The sequence below is a fragment of the Uranotaenia lowii genome, chromosome 2 (genome assembly GCF_029784155.1).
Source record: "Uranotaenia lowii strain MFRU-FL chromosome 2, ASM2978415v1, whole genome shotgun sequence".
NCBI lineage: Eukaryota > Metazoa > Arthropoda > Insecta > Diptera > Culicidae > Uranotaenia > Uranotaenia lowii.
The window spans coordinates 279,216,515-279,231,304 of NC_073692.1; the positions used below are offsets into that span (position 1 = coordinate 279,216,515).

General features: G+C 38.4%; 1 protein-coding gene across 1 annotated transcript in view; it reads left to right on the plus strand.

Annotated features, from left to right (window-relative positions):
* Window positions 1-14,790, plus strand: part of LOC129746837 (WD repeat-containing protein 35) — a 38,894-nt gene that overhangs the window by 23,668 nt on the left and 436 nt on the right. Inside the window, exons 2-6 of the mRNA XM_055740727.1 lie at window positions 578-980; window positions 1,053-1,501; window positions 1,564-1,957; window positions 2,019-2,122; window positions 12,937-14,758. Coding sequence (XP_055596702.1) covers window positions 578-980; window positions 1,053-1,501; window positions 1,564-1,957; window positions 2,019-2,122; window positions 12,937-14,758 — 3,172 coding nt within the window. The remainder of the gene's footprint in view (window positions 1-577; window positions 981-1,052; window positions 1,502-1,563; window positions 1,958-2,018; window positions 2,123-12,936; window positions 14,759-14,790) is intronic.

Genomic DNA, 14,790 nt, shown 5'->3' on the forward strand with positions numbered 1-14,790 from the left:
TTAATTTACAAAGAAAACTGCATCCTCGCGTTTTGGAAGCCATGAGTACGCCCCCCTCGGAAAAGTATTTGAGTAGAGTCGTTCCCTACGATTTAAGCTGGAGGGATAAGCTAAGACCACAGCTAAGACCTTCTGTGCAGTGGAGATAGTGAGAATGAGGTTTTTTCGTGGAATACCCATAGAGTAAATAGAATGGTTTCAGGCACCGGGCGTGTTATTGAGTCGATGAAGGATAAAGATTTGGAATCATCCGATCCATTAAGTTAGCGTGTGTTCTGTCAGTCGCGAATCCAAGATTAGTTGCACTATATCGGCATAAATATGACGGGCAGGAGTATGGAATCCTCGACCTCATCAGTTTATTCAGTCCCTGTACCATGTTTTAGCTCCCAACTTTTTCTCTGGTTACTAAAACCAATTTCATTATATAAGCTTCTGTAATATATTCATCCGTAGCTTGTGATTAAAGTACACGTATTTTTTTTTTTAAATATTTTGGAGAAAAAGAAATAAATGTCTTGAATATTTAATTGGCTTCGATGTTTTCACGTCAGCATTATTATTTTGCATCCAACAGATAGCCATCCCGAACAACACTCGTCTGAACTGCATAGCATGGAACAAGGAGCAGGGCTACGTAGCAGTAGGGGGCGAAGATGGGTTGCTGAAGGTGTTGAAGCTGGAACAGGCCACGGCGAGCAGTGCAGTCCCGGGGAAAGCGCTGCAACCGAGCAACCTCTCGATGAACCAAACCCTGGAGGGGCACAAATCGGCCATCCACGTCGTCACCTGGAATGAATCGCAGCAGAAGCTGACCTCCTCGGACCGGGACGGGGTCATTATGGTCTGGATGATGTATAAGGGCTCATGGTACGAAGAGATGACCAACGACCGAAAGAAGTCAACGGTACGGGGCATGGCGTGGACCAGTGATGGTCAGCGGATTTGTATAGTTTATGAGGACGGGACGGTTATTGTGGGTGAGTTGATACCTCAAATTTGAAATGTTGTAGTTTAACGTAACCGTTTGTACTGATTTTTTTTTTTTGCAGGATCTGTCGATGGTAATCGCATTTGGGGTAAAGATCTGAAGAACGTATCCTTGACTGGAGTCCAGTGGAGCCCTGACGGCAGGCTTTTGTTGTTTAGTATTAAAACAGGAGAACTCCACCTGTACGACAACCAGGGAATATTTGTTATGAAGCTTAACATACAATGTGTTTATTTGACACCAGCGAAGAGTATTACGGTTGTTGGACTTTGCTGGTATCATGAAGCTGTGGCCACTAATCGACCTGTTTTGGCGATTTGTTACGAAAATGGTAAAATGCAAATAATGAGGAGCGAAAATGATGATACACCAGTGATAATCGATACGAACATGCAGGCGATTTCCTGTATGTGGAATCACGATGGTACAATTATGGCAGTCTGTGGAATGAAAACCAATCTTAACGATAAGGAAACAAATCAAGTACAATTTTATACACCATATGGAGTAGTAAGTGTGATCATACAACAAACTCTCATACATAGAGTCCAAGATCTTAATTTTTCTTGCAGCATATCAGAACTTTAAAAATACCTGGAAAAGAAATTACGTCCCTCTCCTGGGAGGGAAAATCGTTAAGAATCGCTCTCTCAGTAGATTCGTTCATATACTTTGCCAACATAAGACCGGACTATACGTGGTGTTATTTCAACAAAACCGTATGTTATTTGGAGGCTACAAAAAGTGAGGAGATATCGTTGGTTACGTTCTGGGATACCAACTCGAACCAGTGTTATTCAAAGCAAATTGATCCGGTTATTGGAATGGCTGCCACTACCGATCATTCCGTTCTGGCGGTGGAAACCAAAATCAGCGCTAAGGAGTTTAATTTCCTAGGTGACAGCAAGAGCAAGGATTACATGTATCAGCTATTGGTTTGCAACTCAATAAGCACCACTGTCGATTGTAAGAATTGTTTAGAAATTGCGTGTTCTCTTCAAGAATAATCAAATTTGTTAATTTTCAGCTAAGTACATTGATATAAAGCCTAATTTTATTGCAATGAATTCAACTCATGTCATAGTTGCGTCAAAAGATCAGTTTCTGTTATGGCACTACCATACTCCCAAGGTACGTATTGCGATAGCTCAACTAGCTCATAAATAATGATATAGCTCAACTAGCTCCTAAAAGTTAACAATAACGTAACGAAGATTATTTACTGTAGAAGAAGAATTTAAGAAAAGTACATGTAAACTTATCGATCGTTAAAAACTCTGCTATTCGATCTTTGCGTTGCCATCTCTCTAGTTGCAATCCAGATATTTTTGGTTTGGTGGTTACCACGGTAGAACAGAGCAGAGTACGAATCACACTTTCATCAGTTTAGATTCCGAGACCACTGCTCTGCTGATCAACGGTCACCACACTTTGATCGAGTGCGCCTGATTGCGGTTGCTCTGTCGGTCGAAAAGAAATCTAGTGTAACGGGTGGCAACTAAAATTTTGGAATTTCTCTTTCAAGCTGTGGAAAATAGTCAAGTATACTTGAAGAAGATTTGATTTATTGGAAATAAAGGTACATTGTCCATTTTTGAAAAAAATTAGTGAACAATTGAAAACGATCCATAATCGGCTGTTTGCCGAAGCTTCCGTTCGATGTCGGAACAGGAGCTTTGTACGGCCTTCATGTCAACTTTGTGAATACATCTCTTGATTCTACCAAACAATTGTTTGCAGTTCTTGGCTCTCCAATTGTTTTTGTACACCAAAGCTCAAAGTTCCGAAAAAATCTTCGGTTGGGCGACACTGAGACAGATTTGTTGTGGTTCTTGGGTACAAATGGGATCGAATGGGTATTCAGGAAGTATTGTGTGTTTTAAGCATAATGCGATGACGCTTTATCCGGCCAAAACACGTATTGTCCATCTGCATGATGTTTTTGTAGACACGACTTCAAAATTTTATTCAAACATTCATTCTGGTACACATCTTGATTGGTAACCAGACGGCTTGATCCCTTGGTAAGAAATATCTCTCTCGAAAATGGCGATGTATAGCATCACTCTCAGTTTAAACTTATGTTTGAATTTGTTTTTAATTTTCGGAGATATAGTAGAACTATCCTTGAATAGTATCGATCGTTTCCTGAGATACGCGGCTGCGAAAGAGGGAAGTAACTTTCGTCGTCCAAAACAAAACATTTTTCGGATTATTTTTTATCATCCAATGGCATTGGGATTTAAGAGTCGAAATCTGATCCTCAGTATATTCTGAGGGCTCTTGTCTTATTTCTGCCTCTAATTCCTTGCGAGTAGTTGTTGGGGATTTTAGAATATGGTAAACAGTTGAAACCACCTCATTTTTACTTTTTAAAATGTTGTATTGCATACTTTTTTCTATTCCAAAACCAGGCAATATCCGCGTAAATCTGAGGAAATTCTAGAAAATAATCCAAAAAAATTAAGGGGAAAGTGAAAAAAAATTATATTGATTTATTTTTTTGCAGCACATCAACAGTGTTGAATTCGTGTTTTACGCATCCGATAAAAATTTTTGTTCGGTTTTTGTTAAAGAAACTTTTAACAAAACCTCTTTTTAACTAACAATTTTAAACCGGATTTGATTTTTTAGTTTTAATTTATAAATTCTGTGATTGAAACCGCGCAAAATCCAAGTAGTATTTAAAAATATGAGGGCATACGGCCCGAACCGGGCTTTTCTCGAGCCCGGATAAATCCAAGCAATCTGAAATGCTTATTTATGTACTAATAATTTCATACGCGGGTTAGGCTGATCAAATTTTACGTTTGGCCAGGTTTTTGTCAGGTACCTAAAAATATCCGTACTGCATTAAGTTAGTGGCACTAATTTTAACAGCAAAACGATACCCAAAAGACGCATCAATCATGACGTGATTTCACTTTTTCGTACTTTTTTGCATTGTTGTTGTTTTAGAGGCCAATCCAAGGAATATTTAAAGAAGGTAGTGCCAAGGCAGCCCTGCTCTAGTATTGGTACAGACTGTGTCGTCACAATCACGAGGAATCTGTTAATTTCGTTAATTTACTAGAAAATTTGCCTTTTTTCCGTTGATAATTATAAAAAATTGCTGGAAATTTTCTTCTTTTAAAACATGTTACTCTAGAAGTATTCCTGCTCTTCAAGATCGGTACAAAAAAGATGGATTTTTGAGAATTTTTATATAACATAGACCATCGAAGTTAAAAAAAGGTGGATTTTCCCTACTCAAATTTGCAAAACCTTAAAATCAGTTCAAAGTCTTCCATGAAAATGTGCAATTCAGTGCAGTTTAAGATCCTTATTTCGTTAAGTAATCAAAACACAAATTTTTATTCAAAATCACAATCATTAATTGGCATTTTAGTGAATCGAGTTAACAATCATTAATTGATGTTAATTGTTCTACAAAAGATTTGAATATGGTAAACTGGTGGGATAAAAATTTTTCTTCATTTTTGCACGTTTTAGTTCATCTGTGGTTTTAGCTTCAAGATGACATTGCATTTATTAATAAAAATTAAAAAAAAAACATAATGCAATCTCAAAGGCACAGAAAACTTTCATAAAATAGTGAAATTTAGGCCTTACAACACATTCAAAATGAATTTGGAATTTGGTAGTTTTCTTTGAAATGTACGCCATTCGCAAATAAATTTTCGATACATTCGTTTTTGTGACGTCACGAAAAAAAACCAATGTGGCTCTCGACATTACCTTATTTAAATATTCCTTGAGGCCAATCATTGTAGTTTAGAATGAAGAAAATAAATGCAAATGAAAGCGACATGGGTTTCTTTCGAAATGAAAAGTTTGTTCTATAACAAGGAAGATTACCAATTTGGTCCTACACAAGAAATGTGACGATGCGTGTAGCGGGGGGGGGGGGGGCGGTGTTGTAGGCTTGGTGGCCGTGCTGTGCTTTTTATTCGGGTTCTTTTCGATATGAAAACTATATAACAAACACTGCTTTCTACCACGTACCATGTCGATCTTATTTAAAAAGAATATGTTTAATGTATGATTCGTCAAATACCATTGAATACAAGCGAGATTTACAGTCTAATCTGGCACTTACGGATCAAATCCGATACTTGACTATTGATTTCATCACTCAATTTTGAAAGTCTCAGAAGTCTGGGCACTCTCAGCAAAAATCTGGGCAAAATCTGTGTCTGATCAATATCTGGACGTAGGGCCAAAAGTCTTGGTTTTACAGACAAATCTAGGCAATCCAGCTCCTGACTTCTGTATAAAGGGTGATACGGTCAAAATTTGGCCAATATCAACTTGACGTATTTCTTTCAATTTTGCATTTAAAAAACCTGAACACCTATATAACAAACACTGCTTTCTACCACGTACCATATGAACTTTTCATTTACCGTGGTTGAATTAAAAGGAATCTTTCGATTGCTTTGATTCAGTATTTCTTTCAATTTTGCATTTAAAAAACCTGAACACCCCTCATTTTGAAGGTGTGTATGTGTGTAGAATGTTGCTCCTATTTTGATTTTGGAATTTACTCTTCAGTTGTCAAAATGCCGTCCAAGGAAGAAGAGCAGCGTATCAAAATTTTGCTCGCGCATCGCGAAAATCCGAGCTACTTCCACGCAAAGCTGGCAAAATCGCTAAAAGTTGCCAAATCAACCGTTACAAATGTAATTAAAGTGTTTGGGGAACGTTTGTCGACAGCCAGGAAGTCTGGATCGGGGGGAAATCGAAAACCGGAAGCCGCTGAGACGACAAAGAGAGTTGCCGGTAGTTTCAAGCGAAACACTAACCTCTCTCTCCAAGATGCCGCAATTAAGCTGACATCGTCTACAACCGTGCATCGAGCTAAAAAACGAGCCGGACTATCGACTTACAAGAAAATAGTGACTCCAAATCGCGATGATAAACAAAATACGACGGCCAAAGCGCGTACACGACGATGCTGACGAAGTTTGACTGTGTTGTAAAGGACGACGAAACCTACGTCAAAGCCGACTACAAGCAGCTTCCGGGACAGGAGTTTTATACGGCAAATTTTTCAAGCACATGAAGCTGTCAAAGTTTGCGAAGAAATATCTGGTTTGGCAAGCCATCTGTACCTGTGGCTTGAAAAGCAGCATTTTCATAGCTTCCGGGACTGTCAACCAAGAAATTTACGTGAAAGAGTGTTTGAATAAACGTCTGCTGCCTTTCCTGAAGAAACACGGTTGTTCCGTACTGTTTTGGCCGGATTTGGCATCTTGCCATTACGGTAAAAAGGCCATGGAGTGGTACGCCGCCAACAACGTGCAGGTGGTTCCCAAGGACAAGAACCCTCCCAACACGCCAGAGCTCCACCCAATTGAGAAATACTGGGCTATTGTCAAGCAGAATCTAAAGAAGACCAAAAAAACTGCTAAGGACGAGCAGCAGTTCAAGGCAAAATGGCTTTCTGCGGCGAAGAAGGTGGACAAGGTGGCTGTACAAAATCTCATGGCATGGGTTAAGCGTAAGGCCCGGCAATTCAGATTTTAAAAGCGGAAGCCTAACTGAATATTTTTCCTGAATTTTATACTAATTAAACTTGAAAAAGAAATTTTATTTGATTTTTTAAATAAACGATTTCACCTATTTACACGCGTTTTCCCTTGGCCAAATTTTGACCGTATCACCCCACGTTAATTTCCTGTTTTCTATGGGGAAATAGAATATCGGTGTCAAACAAGTTGTAGAAATAATAATCACCCACAATTCAGTGTACGGAGTTTGTTGATTGAATAGCAAAAACAAAGTTGTACGCTTTCAAAGCTGTGAAATTTGACATTTGATTGCAATCTTTCCGAGTAAATATGAGCTTGTACGAAAATTATGTTACATATTTGAAAGTTGCTTCAAACTGAGTTCACAACGTTTACTCTGCTCTTCTCATTCAATAATTCGCCAAACTCGATCGCATTGGTTTTTGTGGGTCTCTACTGGAATGTTTTCGCAGCTACCTGGTAGGTCGGAAACTTACTGTCCGAACGGGAGAATCCTTCTCCAACCAGTTTTTCGCCACCTCTGGAGTGCCTCAAGGGAGCCAATTAGGACCAATACTGTTCTTGATTTATTTCAACGACGTGCTGTTGCTCCTCGATGGACCAAAATTAGCTTACGCAGACGACCTGAAGTTGTTATATCCCATCTCCGGCCCTGACGATGCCAAGTTCTTGCAGGACCAGTTCAACCTCTTCGCCTCCTGGTGCGATGTCAATTGTCTGCCCTTAAATCGTAGTAAATGCGCAGCAATTTCTTTTTCCCGTAAGCGGCTTCCATCAAATGCAGTGTATTTTCTCGGCGACGAGGCTATTGCTCGAGTTGAGCACGTGAAAGATCTTGGTGTCATTCTTGACAAACGGATAAATTTCAAGATTCACACCAATTACATCGCCGATAAAGCTTCTAGAAGCCTAGGTCTACTGTTTCGCATGGCGAAAGACTTCAAAGATATTTACTGTTTGAAGAGTCTTTATTGCAGTTTGGTTCGTTCGATCATTCGATCTGGTGCCTTTATTACCAAAACGGCTCCGAGCGTATTGAGGCTATCCAACGGCGTTTTATGAGATTCGCCCTTTGACACCTGAGCTGGCAAGACTTCCCAGCTACGAGAGCCGCTGTCGTCTAATCGACATCGACACGCTGCAAGCCCGCAGGACCGCCGCACGAGCCTCTGTCGTAGCTGATTTGCTTTCATCCAGAACTGATTGTCCCGCACTGTTGGAAGGTCTTCAACTCAACATAAAACCTCGTGGCTTGAGAAATCGTTATTTCCAGCTCTACGTCCCTCTTCGTTTGAATAATTATGGGGCTAACACATCACTTATTGGTGTAATCAAGACATTCAACCGCTACTCCGAACATTTTGATTTTGACGTTTCGAGGGATGCATTCCGAAGAAAAATCCTTAGAGCACCTGCAACGGTTCAGGCGTAAATATTGGTTTTAAGTATACCAGTTAAAGCACAATTTGAAATTTTAGAATCGGCTAAAACACCCACCTCCCACCGGTGTAGGAGCAAATTTAACCTTCCAAAGTCGTTCGGGTCAATATGACCCGAAGCGCGCATTCAAATCATCATAACTCTTCAAGAAAAAATCGCAAAAATTTGATTTTAAAAACCTCCCTGGGGAATCACGAAATACACAATCTGTAGTACCAGGCAACTTCCTGTGACCACCGGAAGTGCTCCCTCAAAAAAATCCGTAATTAGGCTGTTCGGGTCTATATGACCCGAGAGTTTGCGTAAGTTCCCCTGGCCGCAAATATTGACCGATTTCGATGAATTTATATTCATTGTATGGATTATTAATTCTAGTTTCTCAATATTGAAAAATAAAGTCGAAATATTTTACGAAATCACCAGTAGCTGATTCCGAATGAAAAAAGTCCCGAAAAAAAGCTCTTTTTAGAATGCCTATAACTTGAGACAGGTTCCAAATATTGCGCTGATTTTATAATATTTGGAATTGTCAAGAATAAATCTATCCATGGATGTATAAGTTTTTGGTGGTCCAAAGGAAGTTTTGGCCGCTATCCCGGAACTTCCGGTAGAAAAAATTCTTACTTAAAAAAAGTCACCCAATTTTGGCTTTGCATTGCTGTATCTCGCTTACCAATGGATCGGTTCTCTAAATTCAAATTTTTGTTTTTTTTCGTTAACTTTATTATTATTTTCGTAGAACATAGTTGGTTCCTAAAAAATCTCAGTTGTTCAGTATAAGGTAATGAAACTCACATCTTTTTTGTCATTTTTCAAACTCCCCCTCGTGTCGGTGGGTTTACGCGATTTTGTTAGCGTGATTTCTCTAAAATTTGAACTCAAATTGGTCACTTTTTATATACCTAGAGATTCATTAGAATCTCCTCTTTCGATTGACATACATTTTGTGTTGTGTTTTGAAATTTTGTAGCAACGTTTTTCGAATTTACTGAAAGCTGCCAGATTTCAACCAGTTTGGTCCACGTTTTCAACAGGTTGGTGTACAAATCTCGCACCCCTCACGTAGCCGCGGGAGAAACAAATCCTTTAGCTCTCTTTTTGTCGCTCACCAAATCTACCACCCAACCCAGCAGCAGGAGGAACTGCCGTCTCGCCGCGTGGTTTGTTGATTGATTGTGCTGATGCTGATAACGAAATGAATGCTTTATTGTTGTAGGAATTGCTTGAATCTTTTTTGATTTAATATTTTAATGGATGGACAACATTTCTAAAGTTCACGTCCATGATTTCAGATTCAGATTACAGATTTCAGATTGCAGATTTCAGATTTCAGATTCAGATATCAGATTTAAATTTCAAGATTCAGATCTGAAAAAAAAAAAAAAATTTGGTATGTGATGGTAATGCTTCTAGACAAATTCTACCCGCTCATTTTCACCATCTTTCATTTCTTCTAACCTTCTATCCATCTATATAAAAATTTCATAATCTTTAGATGTCCCTACTAAAAAGGACATCACTTTTCACCGCTAGGCCGATAAATCAAAGTAACAAACAAAAATTACGGTGGTTAATCTCTTCATAAAAATAATAATAAAGTTAACGAAAAAAAACAAAAATTTAAATTTAGAGAATCGATCCATTGGTAAGCGAGATACAGCAATGCAAAGCCAAAACTGGGTGACTTTTTTGAATTCAGAATTTTTTCTACCGGAAGTTCCGGGATAGCGGCCAAAACTTCCTTTGGACCACCAAAAATTTATACATTCGTGGATAGATTTATTCTTGACAATTCCAAATATTATAAAATCAGCGCAATATTTGGAACCTGTCTCAAGTTATAGGCATTCTAAAAAGAGCTCTTTTTCGGGACTTTTTTCATTCGGAATCAGCTACTGGTGGTTTCGTAAAATATTTCGACTTTATTTTTCAATATTGAGAAACTAGAATAAATTATCTATACAATGAATTAAAATTCATCGAAATCGGTCAATATTTGCGGCCAGGAGAACGTTTGTAATCTGCAGGTCAAATTTATCAAAAATAGATTTGTACGGAAATTTTGCGAACGGCTTTGGAAGGTTAAAACAGAAACACTTTCATTGCAGACACTCAATAATTGAGAAGAAAAAACCCATTTTATTAGAAAAATTGCATAAGTTTTGAGTTTCACGGTTAATTGTCTTAAAATTAATTTTATGAATATTCTTTTTGACAGAACAATGATTTCAACTTTTCTACCAGGATTTCATTAATTTAAAAGCAAAAATGACTACACAACGAGGAAAAAAGGTCAATTGAAACAATTCTTTAATTAATTCAATCAAATTGCTTTGAATCAATGAAATAAGGTTTTGTTAAAATGAAATGAATAGCAATATTTTTATCAAGTTATTGCTGACATTGATAAAGGAAATGAGAAATGTTTATCTCAAAGTCAAAGGAAATTTTCCTTTGATTTGTCGACATTTTTGTTTGACAAAAACTTGTTTCACTTTGTAAATTTATGTATGGATACAGAAAAATATGCTGATATTGACGAAAACTCCGAGCACTCCTACACGAAACTAAAAATCTCTCAATATCTCAAATAAAACACAAATTATAGAACAAACAATAAACATTTATTTTACCTCATCGAAAAACTATCAAAATTTTCTTTACGTTTTTTTTTTTCAAATTTTAGAACGCTGACTGGATTCACAATTCGTCGAGCCCAAATGAAAGCTTTTTATTTAATTATATTAAATCGAGAATAATATGACATCTATTATTTATACTTGATATGGTTTTTATTAAAATCTTTTTCAATTTATGTAACGTATAGGCTGGTTGAATTGAAAAAATAAAAATTCAAATAATATCTCAAAAAGAAACTATTATCACACCCAATGTTACCCAAACATGTGTTAAAGAAATCATTGTTGGCTAAAATTTTCTCACCGTGACTAAATCGGTCTGTCGTATAATTTGAAATCCTGTTCCAAATTTGCATGAATTTGGAACAAAGGCGTATAACTGTTGGGAATTTTGAAATCGATAACTGTGCTAAAACAGCAATTTACGCCACCGGTGCCAGCCGAATTGTTTTAGCGTGGTCGAAAACCGTGTTTTGCATCTACCGTTGGGACAGCCCTTAAAGCTTCAAGTTTTGTGTAGACAATTGTATTTGTAGTGTCATTAATTTTAATTTTAAATTATTTTTTCATTAGGATCAATATGTGATCCGTTGATGTACAATAAATAATAATAATTATGTATGCGCAATGTATAATACAAAATCATTGAAATAACAATATTCTTCAGAAAAATTGAACAAAAATATGTTTTTCCTGATTTACTGAAGGTTTATGTATGTCAATTTGTAAGGAAACTTTCGATACATGTTAGTGGGTTATGACTTTTTTTTTGTTTGGCTTAGTACAAAGTTATTCTTAGACAAATTCATTATAATTTATTTGATACCGATCACTACAATTCAGGGAAACATTAATTTCCAAAAGTACCAAAAGTGATATAAAACATATAGTCGAGAAATAAAAAAAAATCGAACCCATTTCACCTATATTTGGGGGCTTTTTCCTGTTGGGGAGAGAATCCACTGCGACCATTAAGTTGATCTATTGTGGTATTACCCCGCGTTATTATTTTTACTTTGCTATGCTACCTGACATCCCTGCACTATTTGTTGAAGTTGCAGTTGTATAGGTAGGGTCTCAAAGTGCAATCTTATACCGTATTTGTTTTCTCCCCTTGTTCAGTGTTCCACCGGCCCGATAAAAACAAACACATATCGGCGCCAGTGTATTGCTACCTCACACGTTCTCTCGCAACACTGACAAAATTTTCGGGGCACTACCGCCTGATAGCAGTGCAACACCAGGTCAAAACCAGTGCAACACTGTCCGAATAAACAAACAGTTTAACAGCACCTAAAGGTGTACCAGTGCAACACTAGTGCAACACTCGGCATAAACAAATACGGTATAAGTTTCTTGATTCCTTTCTCACCCCATGCCCCTCTCATTGTTATCCCTTTCTCAGCAAAGACAAAGAGGATAAAACAAACCACCGACCAAATAGAAGACGGCCAATGCAGTGCGTTTTTTGGTAATTGGCGGCGCGCCGCGGCGGTGGCAGAACGATTATGACAATGAGTTTTCGTTTGCTAAGCTACTCAAATGGTGCACTGGGTAAGAAATCGGACTGGAAAGCAAAGAAGAGATGTTGCAGTGAGTTCGATTCTCGCCGTATTTTTTTTTTGTGGATCATCCAATAGGATAAAAATCCCATAACATGTTTTTCTTTTTTCGCTTGAACGTTGTTGTCATTCTATTCCAATCATATCATCTTTGGCACAGTACACTTTTCAGCGCTTTTTCGGCACAGAGAAAAGTTTGCCAGATAGCCCGGTTTTGCCCGGATATTTAATACAAAATTTAGGAAAAGTCCAGTTCGGCCCGGTTACCCCGATCTCATTAAAAAAAGCTAGGATTTTACCCGGATTTATTCACCATATTTGCCAAATCGAACAAAAAAAAAAACAATTGTGTTGTATTTTTTTTATTAATGCGTACAAATCGAAATTTTTTGAGCTAGGGTTATAAAAATAAGCACGAAAGGTTTTATGGAGGCCGTAAAAACAATTTAAAATCAGCTAAAAAGTTCTGATGAAACTTTGTTTTTTAAATTTAACTTTTTGATTTTGGTTGAGTAATTCCTGGGTTTCGACAATTTTGAAATCTAATAGCCCAGTTTAGTCCAGCCCGGATACGTGGTAAAAACACTCTGACAACCTTACGGTAGACCCATCATAAATTTCAGCCTACATCGCTTAGAAATGAACAAGTTTTATTATTTCTAAAGATATTTGCAACACAGTTAAATTATGATTCATGATTGATTGCATAAAAAACAATTTTGTATCTTACCTTGACCATCGATGTATAATACCTATTTTGAAATTCCCAGGGCGCCTCGACTTTGCATGCCACCGTCAAAGTAAAGAAGGACAAAAAATACCATATTGACGATACGCCAGCTTTGGACGTTTTGAATGATCTGGATGCGAACAACACGTACGACATTCCCACGAAAACGGACCCCAGCCAGGATCCCATTTGCTGTATTGCCGTTTCGGAACAACTTCTGCTGATTGGGCGAGAATCCGGATTGATTCATGAATACACGTTGCCCCATTTGGTGCTAAGAAACAGGCACTATTTGCAAACACGTTGCTACAAAATGGCCATTAACTGCAATTCAACTCGAGCTGCTTTGATTGATTGCAACGGTGTTCTGACGACGCTGTCCTTGCGAGAAGATACCGACGAAAGCCAGAACACCGAGGGGAAAATTGAAAGGAAAGATGTCTGGGCAGTTTGTTGGGCTAGAGATAATCCTCAATTGTTGGCGATTATGGAAAAGACCAGAATGTATATTCTTAAAGGAGCGGATCCGGAAGAGCCGATATCATGTTCTGGATATATCTGTAATTTTGAAGACCTGGAAATAACTGGAGTACTTTTGGATGAAATCATCAAAGCAAATGCTACTCCAAATGTCAAGGAACACATTCTACAGCTTCGGGTCAAATCGCTGCGAGACACGGAAGATCTGTTGTCTCATGTTGGCATAACTGAGGCTAAACAGTTTATAGAGGATAATTCCCATCCACGTTTATGGAGACTACTGGCCGAAGCTTCACTAAAGAAACTGGATCTCGAAACAGCTGAATCTGCTTTTGTTCGCTGCAGTAACTACCCGGGAATTCAGCTCATTAAACGGCTTAAGAGCATCCAGCTGGAGGTGCTTCAAAAGGCGGAGATTTGTGCCTTTTTTGGTGAATTTGACGAGGCTGAAAAGTTGTACATCGATATCGATCGCCGTGATCTCGCCATAAGCTTAAGGCAAACTTTGTGCGATTGGTTTCGAACAGTTCAACTCTATCGAATGGGACCTGGCATATCTGATCAGCAGATGGAGCATGCTTGGCGAGAAATCGGACACCATTTCATGAATATGAGAGCCTGGGAAAGTGCTAAAGAATATTACGAGAAGGCTCATTACATCGAAGGTCTCATGGATACCTTGTATCATTTGGAACAATATGATGAGCTTGTAGGCTGCATGCATAAGTTGCCTGAGAAGAGTACACATCTGGCGAAATTAGGTCAAATGTTATCCACAGTTGGAATGTGTGAACAGTCGGTTGCCGCATATCTTAAACTAGGCGATGTCAAATCAGCAGTTTCTACTTGTATTGGACTGCGTCAATGGGGTTTGGCTGTTGAACTCGCTCAAAAGTACAAGATGCCTCAGATAAGTGCACTTTTGAGTAAGCACGCTGCTCATTTGTTGCAGGAGGGAAAACTGCCTGAAGCTATCGAGCTGCAGAAAAAAGCGGGACGATTCCTCGATGCCGCTAGACTTCTGGTGAAAATGGCCGAGAGTGAAGCAGAGAAAAAATCAGACCTCGTTAGCATCAAACAACTTTATGTACTATCCGGATTGTTAGCTGAGGAACACATTGAAAAACAAATTTCCTTGACGGATGGCAATCGAGCAACAGTTCTGTCCCAGATGAACCCTGAAGATTCGGCGCTGATTGAAAATATTTGGCACCATGCAGAGGCCTATCACTACATGTTGCTAGCTCAGAGACAACTTCGCTCTGGTTTACTGCATAGTGCAGTTATCACTGCATTACGTCTACGTGAGTATGAAGACGTTCTCGATATTGAAGCTCTCTATTCCTTGTTGGCGTTGGCTAGCTGTGCAGATAGATCATTCGGTAATTGTTTAATCGTAACATGAACTTCTCGA